Here is a 26808-nt window from a genome sequence, read left to right on the forward strand (position 1 = left end):
TAATAACTGATATATTATCCTCCCGACACATCCATGTATCAGCGCCGTACCTCTCAAATGTAAACTGTATGAAACATTGTGAATCTGTACTTCCCATCTCGAACTTATTCCGCGAAATGATACCCCCCCCCCCCTCTTACTTTCTCTACCCGTCCATCTCTACTAAAAAAAACCCCCCCACTATCCAAACGTCCCTCCAGTCCTGATAAACACACACGCATATATATGTGGGATATTCACAAAGTACAAGTCAACCTCTCTATTCATATACCAATATCTCTACACGCTTTACTTGAGCTACTATTCCTACTATCGTGCTATAGCACTTGACGCTTAGCATGCATATGTACATGTGTATATATATATAAGCTGCTTAATTACCTAACTAATTAGCTATACGCACTCGTTGTTCTAGCTACATACATACGCACATACGCACATACGCACATACATAGCCATATACACGTAACTATACCTCCCATCCCCATCCCCAGCACCAAATCCAACCCAACCCAACTACACAACTCCAACCCAGCACCCAGCGCCAGACGCGCTATTCCCCCTTGGCCACCCCTCCAGCATGGTAAAAAAAACAAAAAGAGAGAAAGAGAGAGGGGGAACAGGAGTATGATAGTCAAGCCAAGCCAAGCCAAGCCAAGCCAAGTCATGCACAGGAAAGTCAGCCGCATGAATATCTTTGCATTCACATTGGCCACCCCTCTTTCTCCGTCTCCCCCGCTTTGTGCACCCCGCTTGGTATACGGGTATTGCCCCTGCGCTCGCACGGCGCGAGGCAGTCCTGATAATCAGAATCAGAATCACAATAACAGTCTCAGGTGCAACGGATTGAAAAGTAGCACCAACTAATCGCTGTTGCATGAAAAAAAAGGTGGATGGGGGGGGGGTAGCACCAACGAGGGAAAGAGGTTACTGGCTGGCTAGCTGCACATGATCTAGTTATGCACGTGTACATGGGTAAGAGTCGGGGTCGGGGTATATGCTAGTGCTAGGGAACAAAAAAAAAGGTGGCACGCTTAGACTCGGAGGTTTTATAACTATACGTACAGCGAAGAGGAGGGAGGGAGGGGGAGTGGGTAGATGTGGGGGGGGGGACAAGAGTGGTAAGGATGAGAAACAGAAATAGAAAAGAGAAAAGGAGGAGAAGGATGAGAAAGAGGAAGAGGTGTTCGCATACACGCTGTACGTACATGGTTCACGCTTATTACCACTACTATCACTATCAGTTATCAGTATCACATCTACTAATCCAATCATGCCCAATTCCCATCACCATCACCGTAAGCAACCAGCGAACCAAGTATGTCAAGTGTAAGCAAGCAAAAGCAAGTGAGAATAAGCAAATCTATCTTTAGCCATGCCACCAAGCTATTCGTGGGGATTCCGCTACAACTACCACTACCACTACTTGGACTTGGCTTACTCATGCTCACTCTCTACCACGAAGTATGTATCTGCCATCTGCCATGTTTGTTTTACCCGCTGCGCTGGCAGCCCCCACATTCGCAGCTTCTACTGTAGTGTAGGTGCAGCTACACTACCACTACGGCGCTTATTGCTGTCAGGTCAGGTCGGGTCAGATCAGCCTTGTCGATACGACGGTGCATGCATGTACATATGTATATGCAGGTTGTGTATGTATGCATGTCTATCATTGTGATCGCCACATGTGGGTGGGCATGTGGGTGTATGGCGCCATCACCAAGGGGAAGCTGGGAAAGCTGGGAAGCTGGAAGCGCGCAAACCACAAACACAAGCACAAGTGCAAAAGTCAAGTGGGAAGTGCAAGCCAGAATGTGACCTGAAGCCGACTGACTTGCATTGCATGCAGATGACATGAGCATTACATGGACTACACTGTGATGAGGAAGGATTGGGGGCTAGGGCTAGGGCTAGGGCTGCATCTGGGGGGCTATTCCATCAGCCATGGCGCTTATGCAATGTGATAGCAGCGGCAATGTGGAAGAGAGAAGATCATGAACGACAAGAAAAAGGACTTAACCAAGTCGGTGTGTAGCGGGCGGGCGGATGGAACGGACGGGGGAAGGGCACGTGGGAGGGAGGCAAAGGCCAAAAGGTAAAAAAGCGGGAAGTTCCTTGGCTGAGGCTGTTGAGTGTGGCGTTCATGGTTCATGGGTTCTCTTGGATGGAATGGAGGTGGAGGTGGAGAGGTTGGACCTGGAACGGGCTAGAGCAGGATTATGCGTGCGTCGGGTGACGTAGGTCGAGCTGGAGGTGGAGGAGGGCAACTTGAGACCAAGACTATACGACCATGGCAACTGGGTCCATGGAGTAATCTCTCTTGCAAGCAAGTATACGACGACATGGTATGCTTGTTGAAGGCAGTGGCTTGTATGTATCGGAGGACTCCGAAACCTTGCATATGTTCTGGCCAGGCGTGTGCGTGTGATGTGCTGAGAAAGTAGTAGTGATAATAAGAAAGGAGGGGGATGCTCCGTCGAATGAGGGGCATGCGGTAAACGCTGCGAACCCCCCACCTCCCAAACCAAAAAAACCAGACGTCTAGTTTTTTTCTTCACCACTGCTGACCTCGGATTTATCACTTAGTGGTGGGAAATGGAGTGCTTTTCTTTGCAAGGAAAAAACAAGTCCAATAACCGTCACGCATGTAGCGCGTAGAGGCTCGACTTTGGCAGCCCGAGCACACCCTTCCAACAAACAGCAAACAAGACATGTCCAGCTGACATGCGGTTTGGGGCTATCGATTCGCCAATGTAGGCGGTAAACATGACGGAGACCGAACATGCATATTCCAAGTCCTACATGATGCCGTTTTCACCCCTCCATGCGTTGCGCCATCACGCACACGTGCATGCAAAGGGAGTCGGAAGAGGCCGATGGGCAGCCCATGCCAGACACGAAGGATGGCGTTGCAATCGCGATGCGCGCATAGCATGCACAGGTCTTGCATCGACGGATGACGAAACAGAAGACAGGATCTTGTGATCGATGATGTATGGGCGTCCGGCAGGTATGTACCAGGGAACGCACCAGCCTCGCCAGCAAAGCGAGAGTGCCGCGGTTTCAGAGGACATGGACCAGCGACCCCGCACAGGTTGTACACGGTGTACTCGGGAATGGCTGCCTGTGGCAAGCAAACATGCCGAAGAAGAGCGAGGGGAAAACAGCGTAACCGTGCGGTGACATGGCGTATGTACATGGTACGGCTAGGTGTACATGCGCATGTGCATGGCCATAGCCGTGGGCAGAGGCGGTTGGCGCGGAGGGCGTGACATGCGGGGTGAGGTGTCGGGGGGGGGGAGCTCGGTTGGGTTGCTGTGGCGGGCAATAGGTGGAAAGCCATGAAGAAAAAGGCGCGGGGTCTGGGAGAGCAGCGGCCTCATGCACGCGCGAGAAGCACCGGCCACGCGTTTCGAAACACCAGGGCAAAGGCGGCTGCCGTCCCATTGCGGACTGGCGACTCATGCACCCGTGCGCGCGCGGGGCCTGGGCGCGCTTGCATGAACGGGTGGTAGATTCAACGTTGGAATATGGAGAGTGCTGCTGGTGTTTCCGGTACCCTAGATGAGTTCGCATTGGCCTGGCCCAGGCATCAGGTAATCGTCGTGCCGCTCGCCGCTTGCCACTCATCGTGCCCATGGTGCCCCTTGGACCGCACGCGTCGTGGTACCCAATAGCCCCGACCCATGGCCACAGAGGTCGCAGAGACCACACACATGCGCCTTGCCTTTGCTTGCCCGGGCCGTCTGTCATGTGGGTGGCGAGGGACGGGAAGCGGGTTCCGTGATGGATGCGCCTCGATAGGTAGGGGGGTAAGGTGGTAGGTAGTCGTGTAATCGTAGAGGGAGATGAGCCCCCCGGCCGCATCATCGCATTCAGCCGCAGAAAAGCACTGACAAAGTCGCCGTCCCGAGCAGCCCAATCATGCTGGTAAAAAGACAACCCAACGGGCTCACATCAGCATGTGACACGCGCCATCTCGCACACAAACAAAAAAAAGGGACACGATTGTCAAAGCGCAAGCGCGTTCCAGCGAGCGAAGCTGGTGAAACCTCACTAGACGACCTAGTCAGTCAGGCAGGCAGCAGTCAATCAATCCGTCAACAAATGTCTTTCGATAATCACATACCCCAGTCCTCCCTTGTGCCACACCCCCCACCAGCCCCTTGCAATGTGTTCCTGTCGATCCCGAAACGCAAATTATTCCTCTTGCGACACTTGGACGTGCTGCTGCCTGGCATGCGGTAAGGATGTCCTTGCACCCAATATTATCGCCGTGTGTCGAAAATATATGCCCCCCCTTCCCCTTCCAAGGCAAAAGTAGGTATGTAGTGAATGCGGCGCCAATTGCAAAAATCCGAGTTTCGCCGTGTTTCCTAAAGTAAGAGTTCCCACAAATGATGGTCCGGCGCGCGCGTCATCTCGACGTAGGTCGTGCAAGGGGAGGAGAGAGAGAGAGAGAGTCCGGTAGGTAGGATAGACGAGCGGCGGTGGCAACGAGGCTGAAAGGGCGCGCCCAAGGGGGGCAACTCGGCGCCGCATATGCGGCCGCGACCTGGGAATCAAGCTTCTTTATCCCGGATGGAATATGCATCTATGCGAACGGACCCCTTGAGGATGAGCGTGAAGAAAAGTCGCGAGGGGTGCAGCCTGGGCATCACCGCCGTCGTTGCGCGTACCGTTTCACGGCTTGCAGGTCCGCTGGAAATATTGTCATGGTTTGCACTTGTAAAGGGCGGCGGGGCGGGGGTTGGGTGCGTGTGTGAGGTGCTGCTCAAAAATTAAAAAAAAAATGTTGACGAGGGGTGGTGGAGGGGTTGCGGGTAAGAGGGGAGAGGGAGGTTGGGGCGGCGACGGCAGCGGCCCCCAAGGCTTCTAGGCTGCCTCACCACTCACATTTCGGAGATACACACACACACACACACATGCACATGCACATGCACGACAGGCACAGAAAATAGCAATCTCACTCTTATTGTTATCGCCCATGCCTTGATTCTGGCGCCCTTCTTTTTTCCCACACACACTCACATAGGCGCAGGCGCCAGAATATACGTGTAGGCTGCCCAAACCTGGCTGCCTATCTATCCGTCTGCCTGCCCTTCACCGTTTACACTGGCCTATCACCACAGCCACGACGCATTCGCCACCGCACATGGTCGTGAGTGGCTGACCGAATCCTTCCCGCGCCTGCATTACATCACCGCCACGGGAGGGAGGGAGGGACGGACGGACGGACAGAGAGGGGCCAGCGGTAGCGGTGACGGGGGGGGGGGGGGAACAGAGACATGTGAAGAGAGGAGAAGAAAGGAAAAAAAAGCAAATGGGTACATGGTTTCTTCTTTGGCCGAGCCTGCAGCAAGCAGGCTTCCATGTGCATGCACCGCGCTTCTAGGATGATTGAGGCTGACAGGTAGGTATGGGTAAGTAGGTAGGCAGGCAACGAATGAGGAGGCCAAGACGGTTGGTTGGTGTAGGTACTTGGTGTTGCACCCGCTTGACCTGCTCTGGTTTGCGACGGAGGCCGCGTCGTTTGTTGTCGTGATTCAGTCGCTGATTGTGATAAGGGCACGAGTCATCATAGTGCGACAGCTAACTCGCGGCCGCAAACCTTGACCGAACGACAAGGTACGCGTGCCGGGTGTGTGAGTCGGAGTGCGCGCGCATATCTGTGTGTGAGATTGTGACATTGCTGGAGACGCAAAAAGCATCTGTCTGTCGCCCTCGCCCCCCTTCCCACGGCCCCCATAGGTCCATTGCTGTCTCACATTTGCTGGACGTGCCGCATCCAAGGGGGGATGCCCAGCCCAAAGAGAGAAAAAAAAATTATCTTGCCACCCCTCACCACCACCTGTCATGGCGGCTGCGAGGCAATGCGACAACTGTGGTTTGGATTGGTGCAGCAGAAAAACGGCGTATGAGTCACATTGCCTTCAGCCGTGCAGGGGATAAGACCAGTCAAGTCAAGGCAACAACATGATTTGATAACTACTAAAATGGATACATAGCAATAGAGTGGTATGGCGGGTATTCTAGTTTTGACCGTGAGGTACCAATCTTTCGATAGAGACGTCTGAAGAAGAAATCTCTCAAATCTAGATGACCAACCTAGAAGACAAAATTCTCGTGGCAGGCCCAGTGCCACAAACCAACTGACAAGCTAAACAACCTGAACACCTTGCATACAAACAACCGTAACCAATCAATCAATAGAAAAAAAAGTTCCCAAAGACCCCCAAAAGCAGTTGAAAAAAAAGAAGAACAATAGCCGGCTGAAAAGTACATGAAGAAGGGGAGGGGGATATCATAGTAGAAAGCAGACTTTTTCCTGTGATTCGCCCAAATGCGGAAAGACCCAGTGATGTTGTACATGTCGAAAAAAAAATAACTGAAAAATGATGACGCAGGATTAACAATTAGTAACAGCAAGAAAGGGTATCTCGCAGTAATGTCAAGTCATGCCCAAAGCAGACACGGTAATGGAAAGGGTATACCGACACAAAAAACGCCAGCGCAAAAGCGTCCAGGTATAACGCGTCAAACAGACGACTCCTAGGCGGATGGGTATCGTAGGATGTCTTCGCAGTTGGCGTCGAAGCGCATCGACCAGAGGCGCATACCGGTCATGAGCTTCTCCGTCTTCTCGAGTTCGCGGTCGCGCCCAAAAATGGACTCGACAAACTCCTTGCCGCTGTTCTTGCCCATGGAAACAGGCTTTTCTTTGCCGCTCTCCTTCTTGGCGGCCTTCCACATGTAGTCCTCGCACACCTTGAGCAGCTTGGCGAAGCGCACCCACAGGCGCTCGCCGCTCTCGAGGAAGTCTTCGACCATTTCGTGGTTCTCCTTCTTGCGGATCTTGGGCATCGTCTCGTCGGCACGCTTGACCTTGCCGGCGAGCTGGATGAGGAGGAGCCAGAGCTCGCCCGCCATTTCGGCCAGGGGGGTGGCGGGGCCGTAGTGGAAGACGGTCCAGTCGTAGATCCACTTGCCGAGCGAGTTTGCGTCAAAGACGGAGCCTAGAAGCATAATGGGTTCCTCTGTAGGGTCCCAGTTCTTGTATGAGTAGCCGGCGGGAATGCCGGCACGGCGCGCATCTTCTTCGGTGGCCTTGGGGGCCGTCTTGGTCGTGGGCGCAGGCTTCTTGAGCGAGGCGGTTGGCTGTCGGGTCGAGGCCGAGGCACGTCGCGGGCGGCTAGACTTTGGTTCTGGGTCATAGATTGGGACCTGATCATAGTAATAGCGATCAGCATCCCCTCGGTACATGTCGTGGCGCGCGTACTGTTGGTACGGCGGCGGTGGATAGTCGTGCATCTCGTAGTCGCATTCGTAGCCGTAGCCTCGGTCGTCGAAGACAACTCTGGTGTGGACGTGGCGTGCCGACTGCGACGGGCGACGCTTCCTCTCGCGATGGGTGCGCTTGAGAGGCGGGGCGTCTGAGTCGCGGCGATGCCGACTTGGAAGAGTGTAACCGAAATAACTTACATATTCGGGGGTGCCTCGCGGCGTTGCGTAGGGGCGCGGAGAGGCGAACTCAGCAGTGCCCGGGTAGGGAGGCATGGGTCCTCCGCGAGGAGAGGCCGTGTATTGCTGGTACTGCGTCGAGGGCACGGCGTGCGAGGCGCGGCGAGAGTGGCCTGCGACCTTTGGGCTGGCCCGCGGCGTGGCCATCTGGGGAGCGTGGCGGGGCGAGTAGTAGTTGGCACCGGGGCCGGGCGACATGGGCGGCGTGGTGCGGTGGTAGTCGTAGGGCATGTAGCCCGGAGGAGGCGTGGGATACTGAGGAGCGTACATGTCTGCGTGTGGGTGTGGGTGTGGGTGTGGTGGTGGTGGTGGTCGAGTCGGTGGACTCGTGAGGTGCGTGGGCGCTCGACGGGCGACGACGAGGGGTCGGGGTCGAGGCTAGATGTTCGTATGCGGAGGGTTGGTGGGGGGGGGGGGACGAGACCAGGCCGGTGCCTGCTTCTTCACCTGGGAATATGCAGAGCAAACGAGCCTCTTGGCACAGGGTGGCGGCAGGGCGAGGAGAGGGGAGGTGCAGCGACGGAGGGGAGAAGAGGAAATGCCCGGGCCTGTCTACTGCACATTGGGTGGTGGGTTGGGTTGGATGCTAGAGAGTGCCAGAAGGATCCAGACGAGCTTGGATCCCAATCGATATGGAGACGAGGGTTCGTCTGCGTGTGCTTGGTAATGGGTGGTGGTGATGTACGGGTAGGCAGAGCAGGAAGCGACGGCGGGCTGCGCCTGCTTTTGAGACGAGAGCCGTCCGTCGCTCCTTCCGCGCGCGGACCTCAGCGGGCGCCCATCCACCCTAACGCCGACCCCTGTCGCGCCGTTCACCAGACTAGCGCAGGCCAAGGGCCCCCGGGCTTTTGGCACCATCCCTCATGTACGGGTCAGATTGACATGCAGTGCCTCGCTGCCGTGTTGCGTTGCCCACGAGAGTATTCTGGGCAGCTAGCCCCGAACCCTCCACGTCGCCCGCCGCCGCCGCCCCTCACCCACCCACCCACCCACTCCTCCATCCTTCCCTCCTCCCTTCTGCCTGCCCGCCAGCCCGCCTCTGCACTCGCCTGCCGCGCCCCCCCTTTTGCATGCGACAGAGCGAGAGAGCCCCCCCAGCCTCGATGGTTGATGCCTGATCAGAGCGTCAGCGGCATTGCGTTGGGCCTGTTTTGTATTTGTTCTGTTTGGGAGGTGGGCAGGTAATATTGGGAAAACCTATGCTGGCCGCCCTATATACCCGTAATCCCGGCCGCCATCAGCACCGCGCCCCTCTGTGCGCGCGCGCAGCCCGTTGTGCTGCGAGTGCATGTGCGGATGGCTGCCATGGCGCGACGGCGAGATGGCTCGATGGCTGCGATGGCTCGATGGCTCATGCTGGCTCAACACCACGCGCAGTGACAATGACAATAACAAAGGGCGGGCATGCCATGGCCCGCCATGGCTCGTCGGGCGCGGTGCAGCGATAACACGGGCCCATGCTGCCTGTGCCTGTGCCTTTGTGTGGTGCCCGGCCGCCGCCTGGCTCCAGCGCCCGTACTCCCACATGGTTGTCGTACGCAGCCAATGCTGCACTGACCGACCAGCCCTCGTCCCTCTCATCAACCTGCGCCACTGCTGCCCGCCGCCGTCTTCAGCTCGCGACGACTTCGGCTGCTGCAGTATATCTGGTACACACTCTCGCGCCTAGCACAAACCCTATACCGTGCCCCCTCCCCTCCCCGCCTCGTCGCAGCCCACGCCGCTCCTCTGGCTCGAGTGCGTCGCTGCGAAACACCCACAGGCCCCGCGCCCAATTCAACGTCGTCGTCCCGCGTCGCTTGGCTGTGTGGGTGTGTGTATTTGTGCGGGTGTGTGCGGGTGTGTGCGTAGGTAAAAGAGAGAGAGAGAGAGAGAAAAAAAGTGTGTGCGTGCGTGTGCCTATCAGAGTGCTGGGGAGGCCCTGGCGTCGCTTGAGAGCCGCACTCGCTCGCTCGGATCCCTTCTCGAACTCGCCCGCCGCGCACACACACACACACACACACACAACCCCAAGCCTACACCTAATTTCCCGCCTGTGAAAATTTTTCGCACGTCTCACACAGCTTACCTCGACTGCTGGCTGTGTGGCGCGCGAGGTTGTTTACCGCTACTTTCGAGCGTCGGTGTCTGCACTCTCTTCCAAGGCATATATCATACTACTCGAGGCCGTGGGCCCACCACGGCTGCATGCGCCCTCGATGATTCGATAGCAATCCGTCAACAACAAAGCAATTGCTCGCGGCAGCATGGTTGCCTCTCCCCGCGCACCCTCACTACGGCTCGATAAAGCAAGTTCGCAGCCTAAACCGCCTGTGAGTGGTTAATGCGGAACGCCTATATCCGTGGGGCGCATCACGGTCAACGCTTTGGTCGCACATTGTCTCGTTTCTCCCGTCAACACGCTCCTTGCAATCTCTCGGCACACAGTTCTCACGGGCATTTTGGCCTCGACAACGACTCGTTATTGGCTGCATTCGGCCCTTATCCTGCTGGCCCATCGGCTTGCGTTCCAACCGAGCCCTCGCACACAGCTTTTTGCATGCTCAAAATTCCCACGCCCGCGAATCGCCCTCTGCTCCGGCCCACCCAACCATCAGCCAGACAACTCACCGTGCGTATTCCTTCGCACCCACCACCCCTCATGCGTTGCTATGACTCCGCCAAAAAGGGCCCGCACAGCAACCGACTGTCTATTACGACTGCTCTACCACGCCCGCTCTCACCACCACCGTCGTCGTCGTCATGGCCTCATGTCCACGTCCAAGTGCCGCCGCCGCCGCCCCTCCGGGTGGATCCGCCGTGGGTGCAAAGCGCGGGTGAATACACGCACACATGCTAATAATCATGGTATATACATACATAGCGCATACATACATACCACCTGGCCTCAAGCCCACGCTTCCGGGACCCCTCCAAACCGCCGCCCCGGCTAGGCCCAACTGTAATACCCTACCACACACGCTCACTCTCATGAATACGCCATGAATACACACACCACGCCTGCGCCGCCTTCTATCCACCCCTAGTGCTATGACGCATCGCTCAGGTTTGCGCAGCCCTATCGTCTGCAGACACCGCACAACGAGGCTGTCTTTTCGTTGGACAGCAGCGTTAGCCTGCCACGACACGACAGGCTGAGTGCAGCTGTCGTCTACATGCGAGCTGTCTAGCTGCATGACGCACCACCCAAAATATCCCACCGAGCCCAACCAGTGGCTCGCCTGCTCCGGATTTGATACACGCTTCCGGACACGTCGCGCTGGGACCACGTGTGGCGGTGCAAACCCTTGGCATGGGCGCTCCGAGTCACATGCTTGCACCTATACCTGTCCAAGTATGCTTGCAGCTTGCACTGGCCAGCCATGATCTACCCACCAGGGGTGCCACAAGCGAAAACGTCCATGCCTTTTTTTTTACTGTGGCGAAAACTGCGCCTCAGCGTCGCGGACGAATTAATGCGCGCAACGCGCAATACACTTGCATTTCCTCACCTACCACTACCACTACCACACATCCCCACCGTCAGCACTCTTTCGCAATCGGCCTAACGCCCGGCCAACCTCGTCATGATCTTGGGCCCGCCTTGCCTTGCGCGTCCTCGCTATCCATTGACCTGGTCATCGCCGGCGGCTTTACTGATGCCCCATTTGACCGCTTCGGTCGCACACGAGCAAGCCAGCCTGAAACGCCCAGCACCGCTCGCCACAATTCAAATCACCCAAAAAACCACCGTCGATCACGAGACCTCATCACCTGCGCCGTCAAACCCATAAACTGCTGCCTATATCCGCTAGAGCTGGCCTGCCAAAGCCCCGCCGCCTTGCCAGTCAATAGCCGCCATTTGAATTTGAAAAAAATACCACCCACTTGAGCGGTGAGTCATGTTATAGGGAACAAGCTGGTTCGTCTAGCGAGTACAAGCCCAACAGGCCAAGACCCTGCAGCTCTACGCATTGACAAGCAGTTTTTGGAGAAATGCACTCTGTTTTCTGCGTCATAGCCGCCCACCGCCCTCTGCCCCTCGCGCGCAAGCTCCAAGCAAACATGCATGATGCATGAGGCTCTACAAGCTGCCCGCCCAGGATCAACAAAGTCCGTTCGCTCCACTCGTCGTTCCGGCAACGCGTAGCAGCGTCGGTTGCCGCGCTCCAAGGCTCAATCTACAAAGACGGTGAGGAGGCCAAGATCCGTTGCATCTCGTTCGCTGATACCCGAGGCGGCTGTTCCCACTTCCCTTCCGCGCTACGCTGTTACGCCGTAGTCGACTTTTTTTTTACCTCTCCAATCATTCACCCAATTCGAGTGAAGCGACACCTATTCCCGTGACATGAATGATCGCCCTACCCGCACACTTGCGCAAAAACGGCCATGGTTCCTTTTGCGGCAATTGAGCGGCAAGAGAGGGACAGTGCTCCAGTATGCCGTACTGGCTGACTAGAACGCACCTCAACAACCGCCTGCCAATCGCAACGACATGTGCGGGGGATGGCGGTAAGTCAGACCAGCCAAAACAAAACGGCCGATCCGCTCCACGACAAGAGGCTATAATCAGGTGGTATTGGACGCATGTATCGAGTATGGACTACAAGACAAAGCCTAGTCGGCGTCAAAAGCAGACATTGATTACGTTTGTCCCAACATATATACCAGGGCTCACCATGTAGGCCGCCTCACACATGTCCGCTCGTGGATCCACAGATATGGCAAAGAGACAATGCGCAAGACGGCCTAGTGTGGCTTACTATCCCAAAGCCAGTGTTCGGGCTGAATGCAGGGATACAATGGCGCTGCATCTGGAATCCATGGCTCGTCACGATCGCTTTGCGGAGCCGTAAGCTTCAGACATCTACTAAGCAAAATTCCGACCTGCATGCTCTGGTCATCTTCTTTTCTTTATCCCGGCTAACGTACCCCGCTGCCATGCTACCAGCCTTTTCTACTTTGGCCATCTATGCTAGCTGACACTGTCCAGCCTGCTTGCTTTTTTGCCCGCACAGAAAAGCCTGGAACATATCGCGACAAGACCAGTTTCCCGGTTTTTTTGCACACGTGCCAAGCAGTGGGTGATGGATTACGGATAACGCCGAACCCACGATACCTAGGATCCATGGTGAAAATCTTTTCTTGTCGCCTCACTTGACGGCAATACCGCCTGTCTCAGCTGACATTAGGCGGTATTGTGGGGAGAGGGAGGGGCGACAGGACTTTGCGTACCTCGCATATCACGCCTCACTACTCACTCTTTCTTGTATACCAATCTTTTGATGCGTGTACCGAGATATCCACAACGGTTTCCTGCTATCTCAAAGCACGGCACTACACCGCTTCGTGTGCGGCAACGGGCGGAACGGCGATCTCTGCAATAGCGGCATGTCAGTGCTAACCACATGACTCAATTCAAGGTGCTTAGGCGGGCACGCACTGCCTGGTATACCAAAGAATGAATGGGCTTACATGTCGACGCTTCACTTTCAATACGACGTGGACTAGAGGGCGGCACGATGCTTCATGGTCAATTGCTGGGCATACACACATAAGCAGTCCGTTCGCTTCAGTCATCATTTGATGCTGGCGCTATTTGTAAGGACCCGTCCAACAATGCTCTGAAAGCTACCTGGTCTTGTTTGCACTTACCTTGGGACACATTCTCTGCCCTCTCTTTTTCAACAGCCTAACAGAGAAGGTTTCTTGGCTTATCCGTGAGAAATAACCAGGATTTGTCATTCAGGAATTGGGTTTGTGGGAATTGTAGTGGCTTTTGGGTCTTCTCCTCCTTTCCCCGGGTTTCGTGGCCATGTAAGTATGACTTGCATATCGCTGGACCATGGTTACGCTTCAACTGTCATTATTGCTTTTGACTAGAGTACAGCCACCTCTGCACGTGTGGTATAGGAGCCGCTTGGTAGTCTGATGGCTGGGAAGCTGGTGAGTAAGGTGCGTATGTTGGTAGTTCTTATGTAATACTAATAACCATGGGCATCAATAATGGGAGCCATGTTGTCGTTGCCACTGGCTCTGGAGTGGTCAAGTGCAAAGTCTGTAGTGATTTGGTTGGGTTGCTTGTTCGCAGCAGAATTGATTGTCATTGCTTGGAGGTCAGTTCGCGGACGTGAACCGTGTAGGTGAGGGTCGTGGTAGCTGGCAAGTATCTTCCATCAACGAAGTAAAAGGCCGTCAACCCGCGAGCACACGAGCTATGTGCTGGTGACTGCAGCCATCAACGTACATGACCACCTTCTGAAATCCGCCGTCTCAGCATCCAAGTCACTCTGGATACCTGAATCAATAGTCTGCCGAACAATGCATCGCACACAAGTCGTGGTGTTGGCAATAAAGTAATGCTAAGACATATCCCAGTCTGTTCTAACTAGTACTGCGCTCACATATATCTTCAACTATGAGGTGATAATTACCATTCCAACACTCTGCTTTTCCCCATCCCATCCTATCCCACCAGCCTCTGCGCCAACTCCTCTCTCCTTTCTGCAGCACCCAAGCTCTCCTCCCCCTCCCCCTTCTTCCCTTCCTCTTCACGACCCCCCTCCTAGGTATAACAGGGTACATTTCGATTGATCGAGTCTACCTGCTAAAAATAAAAAAGACTCCCTCCTGCTGTATATGTTTTCCCACATATCGCATGTTCGTATTCGTATTCGTATTCGTATTCCTTGAGTCTTGCACACTGCTTGCTCCCCTGCCTCGCTGCGTTTTACACATATATACCTCGTCTCCACATCTGCTGCATCATCAACACATATATGACTTGGGCAGGTCTGATATCGAGTGCGACTGGAATATGACCAAGTATCAAGACCTTGACTAGCTCAAACAGGTGGTTTGGACATGAATAGCAAAAGGGGTAAGTACTGCAAATTCAAGTTGAAGCGTAAATATGAAATGGAAATAACAACTTTTCTTTCTTTGGAAAGGATGTGCGGGGAGGGGACGTGGGGACAGGGGAGGGGGTATAGTTAGTTACTCGGTCTTCTTTTCAGTTGAGTGTTTGCCGGTCTAGATATGTGTGTATTCTTTATTCCTCTCGTCCTCATCCTCATTCCGTTCCGTTCCGTTCATTCATTCATTCATTTATGCATTCATTTTTTTTAAAAAATTTTTTTTTTTCCACTGCACTCCATATCATGTGCATATCACGTTCTATTTCCCCTTCAAAAGCAGAACCTGGAAAACCGAAATGATACATATGTAAGATGGATGGAGACTGGTTTCAGGTGCGAACCTAGCTAGCTGTATTAGGTAGCGAATATCTGACTCTTCACTGCTTACTGCTGTGAATTTCTGTGTGAGCTATGTATGTACTGTGAGATAAAAAAAATCTAGCTTGGACAGAGATTGTGCGGTGTATGCTGTACCTGTTTTTTTTCTTTCTTCTTGGAAAGAGAAAAAGATGGGATGGAGATTGGAATGGGCAGAAAGGATGGAAAGACTTTGGTGTCAGATGTGTGTGTGTGTGTGTGTGGATTGAGTTCTCTGGAGTACTTACTTCTTCGTATGCTGCATCTTTGTATGGAGACGTTATCTTATGCGTGGGGGAGACGGTGCAGATATGGTGTCGTATTGGAGCTGGAGCAGGTGAGGTTTCGCATGGCACTGGGAGGGTTGCTGGTGCTGGTGCTGGTTCCGGTGCTGGTTCCGGTACTGGTTCCGGTGCTGGTGGAGATCCGTGGGGGGAGGAGGAGGAGGAGGAGAAGAAGATAGTTTTATCACTCTGAGTAGACGTTATATAAATCGACGAGGAGAAGAACATGCACATCCAGCGCATACCCAATCTCTGCGCTTCTGCTTCTATATTCATTGTCTGGTTTACTTGGAGTGTTCGTGCACAAGACCATGTTCTCTTAGAAAAGCCAAAGTGGTGTAAATACGATGTATGTGTCTCGTTTCTTGGATTATAAGAGGATTCGAATGATGCAGCAACTCCAATTCGCATATCCCCATTGATGCAATCAAAACTGTATTAAACCGGCCCTGGTTTAAGCGCCTAGGGAAAGGATGGGTAAGCAAGTCGCCATGTTCCGTGGCTCTCGTGGCAATTCAAAGACGCTATTTGGGCATGCGGTATTTGCGCGTATACTAGTCAAGGTCGTTCTTCAGATCAGATATTTGGTAATGTCCAGGGATATTCGAGTTTTGGCCTTGACGTGTTGAGATTTTTCTACTGTATTGGCATCAGGTAAGGTAGAGTGAAGCTGTGCTTAGCGTGTGAGCTGGAGTCGCTGGAAGCCAGGGACTGTGTGTATAACCTTTTTTGGCTTGTTTTTTGCGATTGAAAGTCGTATAGTCTTTTGGTTGAATCTTCTCAGTCAGTAGAAGAGGTGTATACAGTGTTTGCAGCATTAGTGAAAGTGATAGGTGGCGGGAACTTGTTGACTTTGTCGATATAGAATTGGTTAGAGATACGCACTTTGATTCGAGTAAGAAAGCAAAAAAGATAGATTTTGTGGGAGCATTGGTAAGAGCTGGTTGTGTTGAAAATCTAAGGCTGTCATGGTATCGCTCATCTAGCTAAGAAACCCTTGTTTCCTAGGCCTCGGACTGTTGCAGCTATGCTATATTGTACAGAAAAGACTTGTAGAGTAATCACATTATCGACTGTTTGATGAGATTGAAAAGTCCGAGAAGAGAGTGTCGAACACGTTCCCCTGGTACTGTCTCAAGGGGATGATTACACTTGAAGCCCCAGTGGCGGATTTTTAGGTTACAGAAAGAGGGCATAAAGCGTTGAAACTAAATTCTCGGCTTAGCTCTCGGGTTGACCTTGTGCTATGCGAGTTATACGAGATCGGACCCGGGATAACTGATGTCGGAGTTTCGGCGACCAGATGGCTGTCTCGGAAACAAGAGAGCCAAACCCTATATCCCTGTATGTACTACAGCCAAGTGCTCGTCAAGATATGCATGTTTCAAATTTCCACAAGGCCGGGAAACTCGCATCTAGATATTCAATGGCAAAATTTTGCCTTGACGAAACGACATGTACTAGGGCTGCCATGTACATTTACGCCTCTTATCGAGCGTTCTGGAGTATTATAAGCCCGTCTGAACTTGTTTCAGATATGCAGTAGGGCTGGCGCCGATACGCGAGCCGCATATATGTCAGAGTGCTATGGACGTGCCTCGTCAGCGTATCTTCATCACATATAGAGGTCAGACAGGGCTGAGTCGCGGGGTAGTGGGGCCAGAATAGTGTTTGTATCAATTCTGAGATGCAAGTAAGCTTTTTGCTCGCGGTCTGGGTATGCTTTGCATAGCAGTGCGGAAATACTCGATTGAGAGGACTACTTTGAGGGAGATGCTGTGGAACATGTTGTTCCTGTGATTTGACTTTCCTGGATTGATGCATGACGTCAGGCTTCTTGCTCGTGTTTCGTATTTTCCATGGACACATGCAGCATTGACTTTTAACACTGATGAAAAGGGATCCCCTGTATATTTCACCAAGGTCAGAGTTATATACGCTAGTGATTTGAAAACTATGACGTAGGGTAACTTTGTATATTGAAGAGCCTGTTTCAGGGCTGATTTCGCGTAGATGAAAAGAAATGGGGGGTTTATAGCAGTGGCACTCACTTGATAGTTATATTCAATAGACTTTGTAGATTACCTGCAAGGTCTATGTTGTCTTTCGAGTGGATGCGCGTGGATAATATTTGTTTTAGAAAAATCAAAAGAAAGAAAAACGACGATGGTGTGGAAATGATCCCAGGGATGAACCGAGAGATGGATAGTGTTAATTGTTCAACAAGTATACCTTGAATAGTCGACAATCAGTTCTTGGCTACCCTTCCTTCTGGGATCTTGGCCGCGTCATGTGATCCCACAAACATGCAGCGCTGCGACTCATGCAACACTGAACTTGGGTTACGAGAAAGACAGGAATACGAACACAGAGTAACCTCGTATAACTCCCAGCCACGACTAACTTACTGCGACTCGTACAAACCATTACACGCTTGTCAGCTGACTCAGATATCCACGTGCTCACGAGCTCTGGTGGGGCAATGCCTTTGCATTTCAGCAACGCCATCAGGGTTCGACGGCCTTCCACATGCGAACCGAGCTCAGCCACACTTTGCCACACCGCCACACTCCGCCACGTTCCGCCATGCTCAGCCACGCCCAGCCACGCCCAATTCGTCATTTGCATCTATTATCGAGGCATCTGCCAGATGTACACGTACAGTTACAGTAGCACCCCCTCAACAAATTAAGTAGCAGGAGTCTACCGTAACCTACCACTATAACACAGCGCAACATTAGAATTCTATAAATCTTTTTAGATATATAGAGTCTCTCTAGTACTAAGAGTAATAGGAGACTTAAAAAATATCTAAAATATAGACTTTTTGCTCTGTTATAGCGATGTGTTTGATAGTAAAAGCACAGACCACTGCCATTTTTTTTTGTCGAGGGGGTGGTAGCATGCCCGATTCTTTTCTGCTCTGCCTCCGCTTAAACCTCGCTCGTTTGGCACATGCAAATGCATTCCCGCGGAGGGGAGCAGCGAGCACGTGCTACAGTTGGAGGCTCGATAGACGTCGACCGTCACTCGCTCAACCTCAGCATTAGGCCCACTTGTTCCAGAGGATGCGTCTCTGCGAAAGCTTACAGTGGCCGCGATGCCCACGCTTTGTTTGGAACGACCTCATTCGAGGTGTGATGAACAGCGCCATCTATCGAGCTTTCTGACTGGCCAATCACAGGAGAGCAGGACACCGCGTGGTCCTTCTCGAGCTGCGACACAAAACAGCCCACGCGACACCCCCCCCCGACCGTGAGAATGCCCGCCATACATTGTTTTTACCGTCTGCCCACCCGCTCCGAGGTACTTTCTGAGTCCCGTCACAAACTCGACGTCTCCTGAAGCCCTCCTGTGAGCGAGTGCCGCTATCCCATGATGCCTCGCCCAAACCTCCCCCCGACCCCACAGCCGTCGACGGACATCACAGGCAAGAATGCCGCCAATGCCCCTCAATTGGAGACGAGCTTCAACCTACCGCCTGCAGCCCTGGGCAGCAGAGGAAGTGTCGCCAGCTCGTCAGGCCCCTCGGAAAATGCCTCCGACTCCTCATACACACCGCCGTCTCCAGCGTCCCCGGTAGCGACGTCCAAGGCTGGCCATTCGCGCAAGCGTTCTGCCACTGTCCAACAGGGTGTCGTGACCAAAGACGACTACTCCCTCCCCCCGCCGCCTACTCGGTCGCGGAAAATCATCCAGATGAAGCCAAAGGACGCGCAGGACCCACCCAAGCCTTCGTCGCAAACACACAATGCAAAGGCCACACCCGCAACTGCCGTGGGTGGTAAGAAGAAGCAGGCGGGCAGTACCACTGCGGCGGGTCGCAAAATTGCAAGGAAGACGGCGCATAGTTTGATTGAGCGAAGGCGACGATCCAAAATGAACGAGGAGTTTGGTGTGTTGAAAGACATGATCCCAGCTTGCCGCGGCCAAGAAATGCATAAGCTCGCGATCCTGCAGGTAGGCGGTCGTAGTTTTAAGCCCGACTTTGTATGCGCTAACAAGTTCAAGGCGTCCATTGAGTACATGCGCTACCTGGAGCAGTGTGTCGCTGATCTCAAGGCTGCCAACTCGCGACGCGACTCGCCATCGTCAACTACGTCCGAACTGCCACCGCCGCCCACAAGACACATGCGCGACAATGAGGAGGATGACAGAGAGCAAGATGAAGATATGGAGGACGCTGTATCGCCGACATATGTGGAGCCGGTCTCATCCCAGTCCCGATTCTCTTTTGCAACTGTTTCCCCTGCCATCTACCCGTCAGATCGAAGTGCATATACCCACTCCACAACGACGTCCCCAGCCATTATGCCCCACGACCATAACGGGCAGTACTCGGCAAACCCCTCCCCCGCGTTGCGCCCATCCGACCCACATCATTACTCGCTTGCCGCAACATCATGTCGCTCCACAGTGACATCCCCATCAATCCACCCCTCGCCCGCCTTCAGTGCTCATACGCCATCAGCGACCTATTTCAGTAATCCGTTCCATAATGGACCTGTCAGCACAGCAGCAGTGGTTGCACCGGGTTCGTCACACGGATCTGTACACTTTTCCCTCACATCGCCAGCCCTTAAGCCGCAAGCCGATCGCGAAGACCAGGAGGCTACCGAGGCCTTGATGATGCTGAATACGGACCGCCGAAGTTGGAGCGGTGGCAGGGGTATGAGTGTGAAGGACCTTCTCAGTGGATAGAGTCTACTTGTGCAGGACGCATGGTCTTTTTGTGTTGCCGGGCTAGTAAGAATTTGCAATGTCAGAAGTGACAGCGGGCGGGCGGCTTTTTGCTGATTAGGCGCTGGTGGTTCGGTGTTCTTTACCGCTCCTCGGATCGACGCTTTTCCATGCGTTGTGTGTTTGTAACATCCACGGTGTTGGCAAGTATCTGCAAAGGGTAATGACTGGGGTGTTGCGACTACATGTACAAAAGTTCCGTCCACATTCAAAACAAACCCCCTTGGATTGTTCGTCTGGATTATGCAAATCTCAAACGCGAACAGTGTCGCGGTAAATGCTTGGTTCGTTGATGGATGGAGCTGGCTCGAGCCGCAAGCAGAGCACGTGTTATTACCGAGACCGCCTTTGTCCCAACGCTTTTATTCCACTAATGGACTTGCAGCGTGCGGCTCCGGTATCAAAGAGTTAAGAAAAAGCCAATGCCCAGGGACTAGAACATCCTACGCTCGCAATAATACGCCTTCAAGTAGGCCTTTGATCTATGCCGTCGGCTAACGATTCCGGAGGTAGTGATAAGTCACATGGATCGGGATACGGGACAAAATTCCAGCCACTGGGAAGTTTGGAGGGATTGTCGGTAGACTATAGTATATACCGCGTTGCAGAGTAGCATGATTTGAAACAGACAAGTAATGGCCCAAGAGTTGAGTGTAAAATACGACGAGCGCAGTAATGAGGTACTGGTAGACTACACGGAAAATGGCCCCAGTGCATTTTTGGCTGGGCTATCTCCGTCTAGAACATGCCCGTGCTGACATGTGCCAAGTAGCACCGCCGCAGATAAAACGGGAGATGCACGAGCTCGCTTACATGCAGATGCCAAAGTAAAAAATGTATCGAAAATGTCACCGGCGGGAATGTTGATACCGATGCCCATGATTCAGCCTCCGGGAGTATCAGGAATGCCACAGGCCAACGGTTGGTATCTGGGGTATGCTCGCACCTCCCACATGCCCCGGAATTATCACCGACACCGATCTGCACTCGTAAGTATTACCTAGATGGGCTCCCAAGTTGGAGGTTTTTCTGCCAATTGCAATGGCTCGGGTAGTAGCAGCTGCCAAAGTTGTAGTAGCAGCAATAATAGTAGCAGCATCAGCATCAGCATCAGCAGCAGTGGCCAAGTCCTCAGCCACCGGTAATCCCAGCAGAACGGATCCGAGGCCCTGGTCTGACGGGAGAATCTCGCAAAGCCCGCGACATCTAGAACCTTTCGATTCTAGAGCCGACATGGGTATGCCATGGTCAGACCCTGCCCATCGACACAATGCCGAACAATTCAGCCTTACACCTACCATCTAGTATCAGTCTTCGGAGCAGGAAACGTGCGGACCTTTTTGCAAGGGAACACGCCTTTTCTTAGTACCATTGGTCAGGGCACGGCTCAGTTTCTTGCGTGCACCGCCCTCCCATTCGAGCAAACCCAGCACGTTACGCATACGGAGTGCCCGAGTTGCTACACTGTTGTGACACCTGATACGTGCAAATAACGGATGCAACTCGGCAGCCACCGGGGATATGAAAAAAAGGCTTTACTGGCCATGACTTTTGGTGCTCGTCCCCGACATGATGCGTTTCCTCGCATGGGTGGGCGGCCAAACAGCATCTCGAGAATGGAGCGTCACGGGCCTTGAACCCCAGCCAACTTGCTGCACCACCTCACAATGCATGCCCTTGATGAGCATGTTCAATACAACCTAACCTGGTTTGCCTCATGAACTGCTCCGGGCTCAATTGAACCCTGAATGCGAGTGTACAGGCATGCATGGGAGCAAGTTCGGTGCCTGAAAGAGGCCGTTGCTCGAGATGGGAGCAGTATGAATTGGGGGAAGTTCGTGTGAAGGACTGCTTGAGAGTTCATCCTCTTTTCAGCTCTTTAAAAGACGATTCGGAGTCTGTCATATTACCCAAGACTTTCAAAGGCTAGATATTGTAGCGCTGCCAAAGTCCTATATCATTTGTTGAAATGGCTTCCTACGCCGAAGAGCCCCGGCCGCATTCACAGAGTAGCTCAGATGCTCACTCACATAGTGGTTCAATCACTGCATCCGAAGATGCATACGTCTCAGATGTGAACAGTTCAGATACATATGTATCGGATTCGGAGCAGGAAGAAGGTGTGGTCAAAGTAAAGGTAAGTGCAATTTTAGTCTACACGGGCTACCCCAGGCCCGTCAAGAAGGGTTTATCACTACTACAACCATATCAATTATTGTATCAGTATGCAGCTCTCATGTTCATATTCCCATGATGCAGCCAGCTACACTTGGTAGTGTGGTGCGCCAACATGATCGGACCGAGTATGCAGCCCATGTAAGCCAAGGCTAACACTATCTAGGAGTACCAGCAAAGCAACAGCACTCTAAGCGAAGACCCCGAGAAAAACGCCTCAAAAGAAACTATCCGGATAGATCAACTTACGTCAGAAGAGTACCCTCTCTCGGACCTCGACAACAACCTCGTCGGCTGGGACTCTCAAGATGACCCCGCCAATCCACGCAACTTCTCCACGGCCAGGAAATGGGTGCTGCTGGGCTTGGTTTCAGCCATGACTTTTCTCAGCCCCGTTTGCTCGTCCATCTTCTCACCCGCTACACCTTTTATCAATGCAGAATTCGGAAACACGTCACAGCTCCTAGCATCGCTGACCATTAGTGTCTATGTGCTTGGTTTCTCAGTCGGCATTCTGTTCCTCAGCCCGCTGTCTGAGATTTACGGTCGGTACTGGGTGCTCAACACGGGGAGTGTTTTCTTTTGCGGGTTTACTCTCGCATGCGCGCTCGCGCCTAGCCTGGGGAGTCTCATCGGCCTACGGTTTCTCGCCGGCGTGGCCGGAAGCTCGTGTCTTACCATCGGGACCGGAGTCATTGCCGACGTCTTTGTCACAGCGCAGCGCGGCCTTGCGGTATCTATTCTCTCGCTAGGCATTCTCTTCGGCCCCATCTGTGGCCCCATCTTTGGCGGCTTCATCGCGCAGCGCATCGGCTGGCGGTGGAACATGTGGGTCGTGTTTATCGGCGGGTGTATCTTGACAGCCAGTCTATTCGCCTTTAGCCAGGAAACCTACCACCCCGTTCTGCTCGACCGCAAGACGCGTCGGCTCCGTAGCGAGCTCAACCGCCCCGAACTGCAAAACATTATGACTTACAAGAAAGACACGGCGGAACTGACTGTCTCGCAAAATCTCCGCACCGGCATCACGCGTCCGCTCATGATGCTCGCAACCTCGCCCATTGTGTTTTTCTGCTCGCTGTACCTATCCTTCCTGTTCGGCCTTCTCTTCCTCCTCTTCACAAGCCTCACGCCCGTCTTCATCAAAACCTACGGCTGGACCCCCGAACTCACCGGTCTTGCCTACCTGGGCATCGGCGCCGGAAATGCCATTGGCGTCACCATTGTGGCGAGAACCAGCGACGCAACCGTTGTCCGGCTTACCAAGAAGAACAATGGAGTTTATCAGCCTGAGATGCGCTTGCCGCTATGTCTGTATTTTGGTCTTTTGATCCCGCTTGCTTTTTTCCTGTAAGAATACATCTTTTCTTACTTTTTCTAGGCCTCATACTAACACATGTGTAGTCATGGCTGGTCAGCACAATACCACGTCCACTGGATCGTCCCCATTATTGCCCTTACCCCCTTTGGTCTCGGCTTCATGGGCATCTTTGGCGCACTGCAAACGTACATTATCGACTGTTTCCCGCAGTACGCTGCTTCTGCCATTGGCGGTGTCACGGCGCTCCGCTGCTTGTTTGGCGCCGTACTGCCACTTGCCGGGCCACGCATGACAGAAGCCTTGGGCCTGGGATGGAGAAACACTGTCCTGGGTTTCTTGGCCGTTGCTTTTATCCCTATACCCGTGTTGCTGTCTCGCTATGGCAAGACGATCAGGCACAAGTATCCTGTTAAATTTTAAGCTACCGATTGGTTGTTTTTATAACAAAAAATAGTAATGTCACGGGAAATAGCTATGCATGTTTGGTTATTTGGAGTTTTTCCTTGGGGTTCTTACATCGCCTCCTGTACGATATGGAAGGGTGTATTTGGCGAAAGTACAAGTCTACAAAAGTTTGTAACACGGTTAGGACCTAGAAGCGCCAGTTGCGCGAAAAATACTCGGAATAGTATTGATCATTGCTTCGTTCCACAATCAGGATAGCTTTGCTGTGAGTGAATGACTTGTTGTCGTGAGGATGGTCCATTTAGAACATTGCCGAGCACATGCGGCAGGGATGTCATGGCACGTCACAGCATGTCTCAAGCTGTAGACTCGGCTCGGCTCACACATGCAAGGGGGATTGACTAAGAATTAATTACACGACCCTAATGGTGTATAGACTGGAAATTGGTGCCGATCAAGATACTGCTGTGCAATCGGAGGCTATGTTGTATACCGCTGTATTGATTTTGCACGCGAATCGAAAGCGACCAGCAACATCATAACTAAGTAACAACACATTGCCAAACTGGACGAGCTCCTACCACCATGCATCAGAGCCCACACACATCAGAAACCAGAAATCCAGTACCTACGCAGATCGGTCGCTTAGAGATTGCAGTAGCAGTCCAATGCGTACAGTCGTTTCGCAGCCATGTTTTTCGCATCTCGCTCCGCACTCGGGCTAGCGCATCGACTCCCTCTGTAAGTATGTACGTATCGTATCGGGTTCTTTCGCAGGTACTTCTGCGGCCGTTTTGGGTTTCAACTAATTCCAACGCGACAGAATCGGGCTGGAATGCGGGGGGGGGGACACGTGGAATGCAGGAAAAAAAAGCCCATGACTCAATGGCATGTAAGGTGCTGCATGGCTTTTGTGATGCAGACAAAGGGGGTTGTGCCGTGATGTGGCCGTTGGGGGGAGCTACGTATGTGCCGTTTGAACAAGCGTATCTGATACGGCTGCGGCTTTGCCCATGATTACTTTGGTAGTAGTGGCTTGGCGGCGTTTAAACGAGATCATGTGATGAAGGGAAGAATGAGGACAGAAGTCAACAGTACATGCACGCACGGTTTGAGCCATTTTATGGGGTTGCAGATGCCGTGGAAGGAGGATTTGGTGATGTGCTGGGATCATGAGTAGGATCTTGCGACGGTAGTTGGCGGTGGGATGGATGCGGGATTGTGGGCTTGCGAAGTTGAGGAATGTATTAAATCAGTGCCATTGAAGGAGGGTAATGCTGGGCAGAGTATGTGATATTTAGAAGGCGATGGCATATTTTTATGCGGGGTCTGTAGGCCATTTTCTGTCAGTTTGTAGGGGCTTTTGGTGGAAGCCGATTGCGATTGTGAGGGTGGGTGTTGGACCTGGCTGGGATCCGTCCGGGTAGAAAGGGAAGGGGTTCATAGAGATGAAAGAAAAGTAGCTAAGTATTCACTGAAGCAACAGCTTCTTCTTTACATTTCAGCAGGAGAATCCATAGAAGGCCTATCACATATCTTATCGGCTTTTATCTTTGTCAATAAAAAAGGGCAGCAATATTTACTCCTGGAGCATCTCGGATTACCTTTTCTCTTCTAACAGCTCTTTGGTTATTCTCAGGAGAAAATCATGGGACGAAGAATTGGAAATACGTCTGATTAATATAACTGAAAATGACGTTTTTGGGAGAACTTTCCCCGTGTTGCGGACCCCCGAGCATGGACCGTGCGTTGTTAGCGTACCTACCTCCGGTGGCTTTCTGGTGAGAGCGCATTCTCCATTCGACACTCAACATGGCTGAATACTGGAAGTCAACAGTAAGTATGAGCAGGATTATTGCGCGCTGTTTAGTTAACTCTTCTGTAGCCAAAATACTGGTGCAAGTTCTGCTCCACATATGTAAAGGATACCAAGTTTGAGCGCGCGCAACACGAAGCGACCGGCCGCCACCAAGGCAGCATCCAGCGCAGTCTCAAAGGACTGCATCGCGAGCAGGAAAATGAGAAGCGCAATCAAGCACGTGCGCAGGCCGAAGTTGCGCGTCTGAACGGCCTTGTACCCTCGTCTTCGTCTTCAGCACCGTCAGTCGCGACTGGCGTAGGCGGCAAGCCCACAATTGAGAAGCGCCCTGAGAAGAAGGCGACGTTGGACGACAGAAAGCGGCAATGGGAGCAACTAGCAGCTATGGGGGTTGCGCTACCTGCATCAGCTCGTGGCGACCTGGCAATGGCGGGAGATTGGAAGACTGTCTCGGAAGAAGTGGTTGGGGAAGTCACCGAGGACGGGGAGTTCAAGGCGTCATCTCTGAACAAGGGCGTACGGAAAAGGCCAATAGACGAGGACGAGGAGGAGCAGAAGGCTGCCGGAGAGTTGATCACCAAGAAGAAGGGCTGGGGAAACACATTCAAGAGCTTTCCGGGTAGCAAGGGTGGTGATGACGATATTGAAAGTTTGTTTGGGAAGAAGCCAGCTGCAGAGACACAGGCTGAGGTGAAGAAGGAGGAGAAGGGCGACGGTGTGAAAGCGGAAGTGGACGACACCGAGGCGAAAACACTAAAGGACATTCCCACGGCAGAAGAGGCTGTGGCGATCAAGAAGGAAGAGGATGCACCAGCTGCTCCGGCCGTCGTCTTCAAGAAACGAAAGAAGGCGAAATGAACGGTCTCATCGACAACGATATCGATGAAGTTAATTCACTGTGGCCAGCACAGACGCGTTCCGTTCCGTGTATGATCTCGGATAGCGTCGATGAGCATGACAAAGACGCTTTGAGACAGTTGGAATTACTGGCCTTAGGCGCTCAAATGCGCTCGACGGCAGCTTATCCTGTTCTACTCCCAGTCGCCTTGCTGCCGGGTGACGGTAAGTATTAAGCTATGCCAGTCATGGTGTTGGAAAGATGGACGTGAGGATGCGCAATGGCCAATGGGACTTGTGCAAAGCAGGAGCATCAACAATGGGCCGAGCCAGGGACGTTTGGCTACCAAACTTCCAGATAGTGTTATTTCAGGGCCACAGCGCTAGTGCAAATACAAGGCGTTCATAAAGAGTTGCCTCGTTTTCAGTTCCCCATCATTCCCGCTGCTCGTC

At 52.9% G+C, this 26808-nt stretch overlaps 7 protein-coding genes across 7 annotated transcripts; 3 read left to right on the forward strand and 4 right to left on the reverse strand.

The window, feature by feature from the left end:
- Positions 1-6552: 6552 nt before the first annotated feature.
- SETTUDRAFT_97626 (uncharacterized protein) lies at positions 6553-7791 on the reverse strand (the record flags this gene model as incomplete). The annotated part of the gene is made up of 1 exon (XM_008032127.1): positions 6553-7791. One exon carries the CDS (start codon positions 7789-7791, stop codon positions 6553-6555), a length of 1239 nt encoding a protein of 412 aa, XP_008030318.1.
- A 135-nt stretch (positions 7792-7926) lies between these two features.
- On the reverse strand, positions 7927-8485 carry SETTUDRAFT_165498 (uncharacterized protein). The gene has a single exon (XM_008032128.1). The coding sequence runs from the start codon at positions 8377-8379 to the stop codon at positions 8074-8076; it is 306 nt and encodes a 101-aa protein (XP_008030319.1). The 5' UTR covers positions 8380-8485; the 3' UTR covers positions 7927-8073.
- Positions 8486-16546: 8061 nt separating this feature from the next.
- SETTUDRAFT_156845 (uncharacterized protein) lies at positions 16547-16927 on the reverse strand (the record flags this gene model as incomplete). Its single annotated transcript, XM_008032129.1, has 1 exon — positions 16547-16927. One exon carries the CDS (start codon positions 16925-16927, stop codon positions 16547-16549), a length of 381 nt encoding a protein of 126 aa, XP_008030320.1.
- A 1509-nt stretch (positions 16928-18436) lies between these two features.
- SETTUDRAFT_156846 (uncharacterized protein) lies at positions 18437-19759 on the forward strand (the record flags this gene model as incomplete). Its single annotated transcript, XM_008032130.1, has 2 exons — positions 18437-19018; positions 19070-19759. 2 exons carry the CDS (start codon positions 18437-18439, stop codon positions 19757-19759), a joined length of 1272 nt encoding a protein of 423 aa, XP_008030321.1.
- Positions 19760-20697: 938 nt separating this feature from the next.
- SETTUDRAFT_34721 (uncharacterized protein) lies at positions 20698-21033 on the reverse strand (the record flags this gene model as incomplete). The annotated part of the gene is made up of 1 exon (XM_008031914.1): positions 20698-21033. The coding sequence occupies one exon, from the start codon at positions 21031-21033 to the stop codon at positions 20698-20700; it is 336 nt and encodes a 111-aa protein (XP_008030105.1).
- A 734-nt stretch (positions 21034-21767) lies between these two features.
- On the forward strand, positions 21768-23714 carry SETTUDRAFT_23214 (uncharacterized protein; the record flags this gene model as incomplete). The annotated part of the gene is made up of 3 exons (XM_008031842.1): positions 21768-21935; positions 22140-23323; positions 23378-23714. 3 exons carry the CDS (start codon positions 21768-21770, stop codon positions 23712-23714), a joined length of 1689 nt encoding a protein of 562 aa, XP_008030033.1.
- Positions 23715-25511: 1797 nt separating this feature from the next.
- Positions 25512-26726, forward strand: SETTUDRAFT_122054 (uncharacterized protein; the record flags this gene model as incomplete). The annotated part of the gene is made up of 2 exons (XM_008032131.1): positions 25512-25535; positions 25585-26726. 2 exons carry the CDS (start codon positions 25512-25514, stop codon positions 26374-26376), a joined length of 816 nt encoding a protein of 271 aa, XP_008030322.1. The 3' UTR covers positions 26377-26726.
- Between the last annotated feature and the right edge of the window lie 82 nt (positions 26727-26808).

This window comes from Exserohilum turcica, assembly GCF_000359705.1.
Source record: "Exserohilum turcica Et28A unplaced genomic scaffold SETTUscaffold_7, whole genome shotgun sequence".
In the NCBI taxonomy this organism is placed as follows: Eukaryota; Fungi; Ascomycota; class Dothideomycetes; order Pleosporales; family Pleosporaceae; genus Exserohilum; species Exserohilum turcicum.

Coding starts and splice junctions, on each gene's coding strand:
- SETTUDRAFT_165498 (XM_008032128.1), bottom strand. CDS start 8,379: ATGGTGCCAAAAGCCCGGGGGCCCTTGGCCTGCGCTAGTCTGGTGAAC.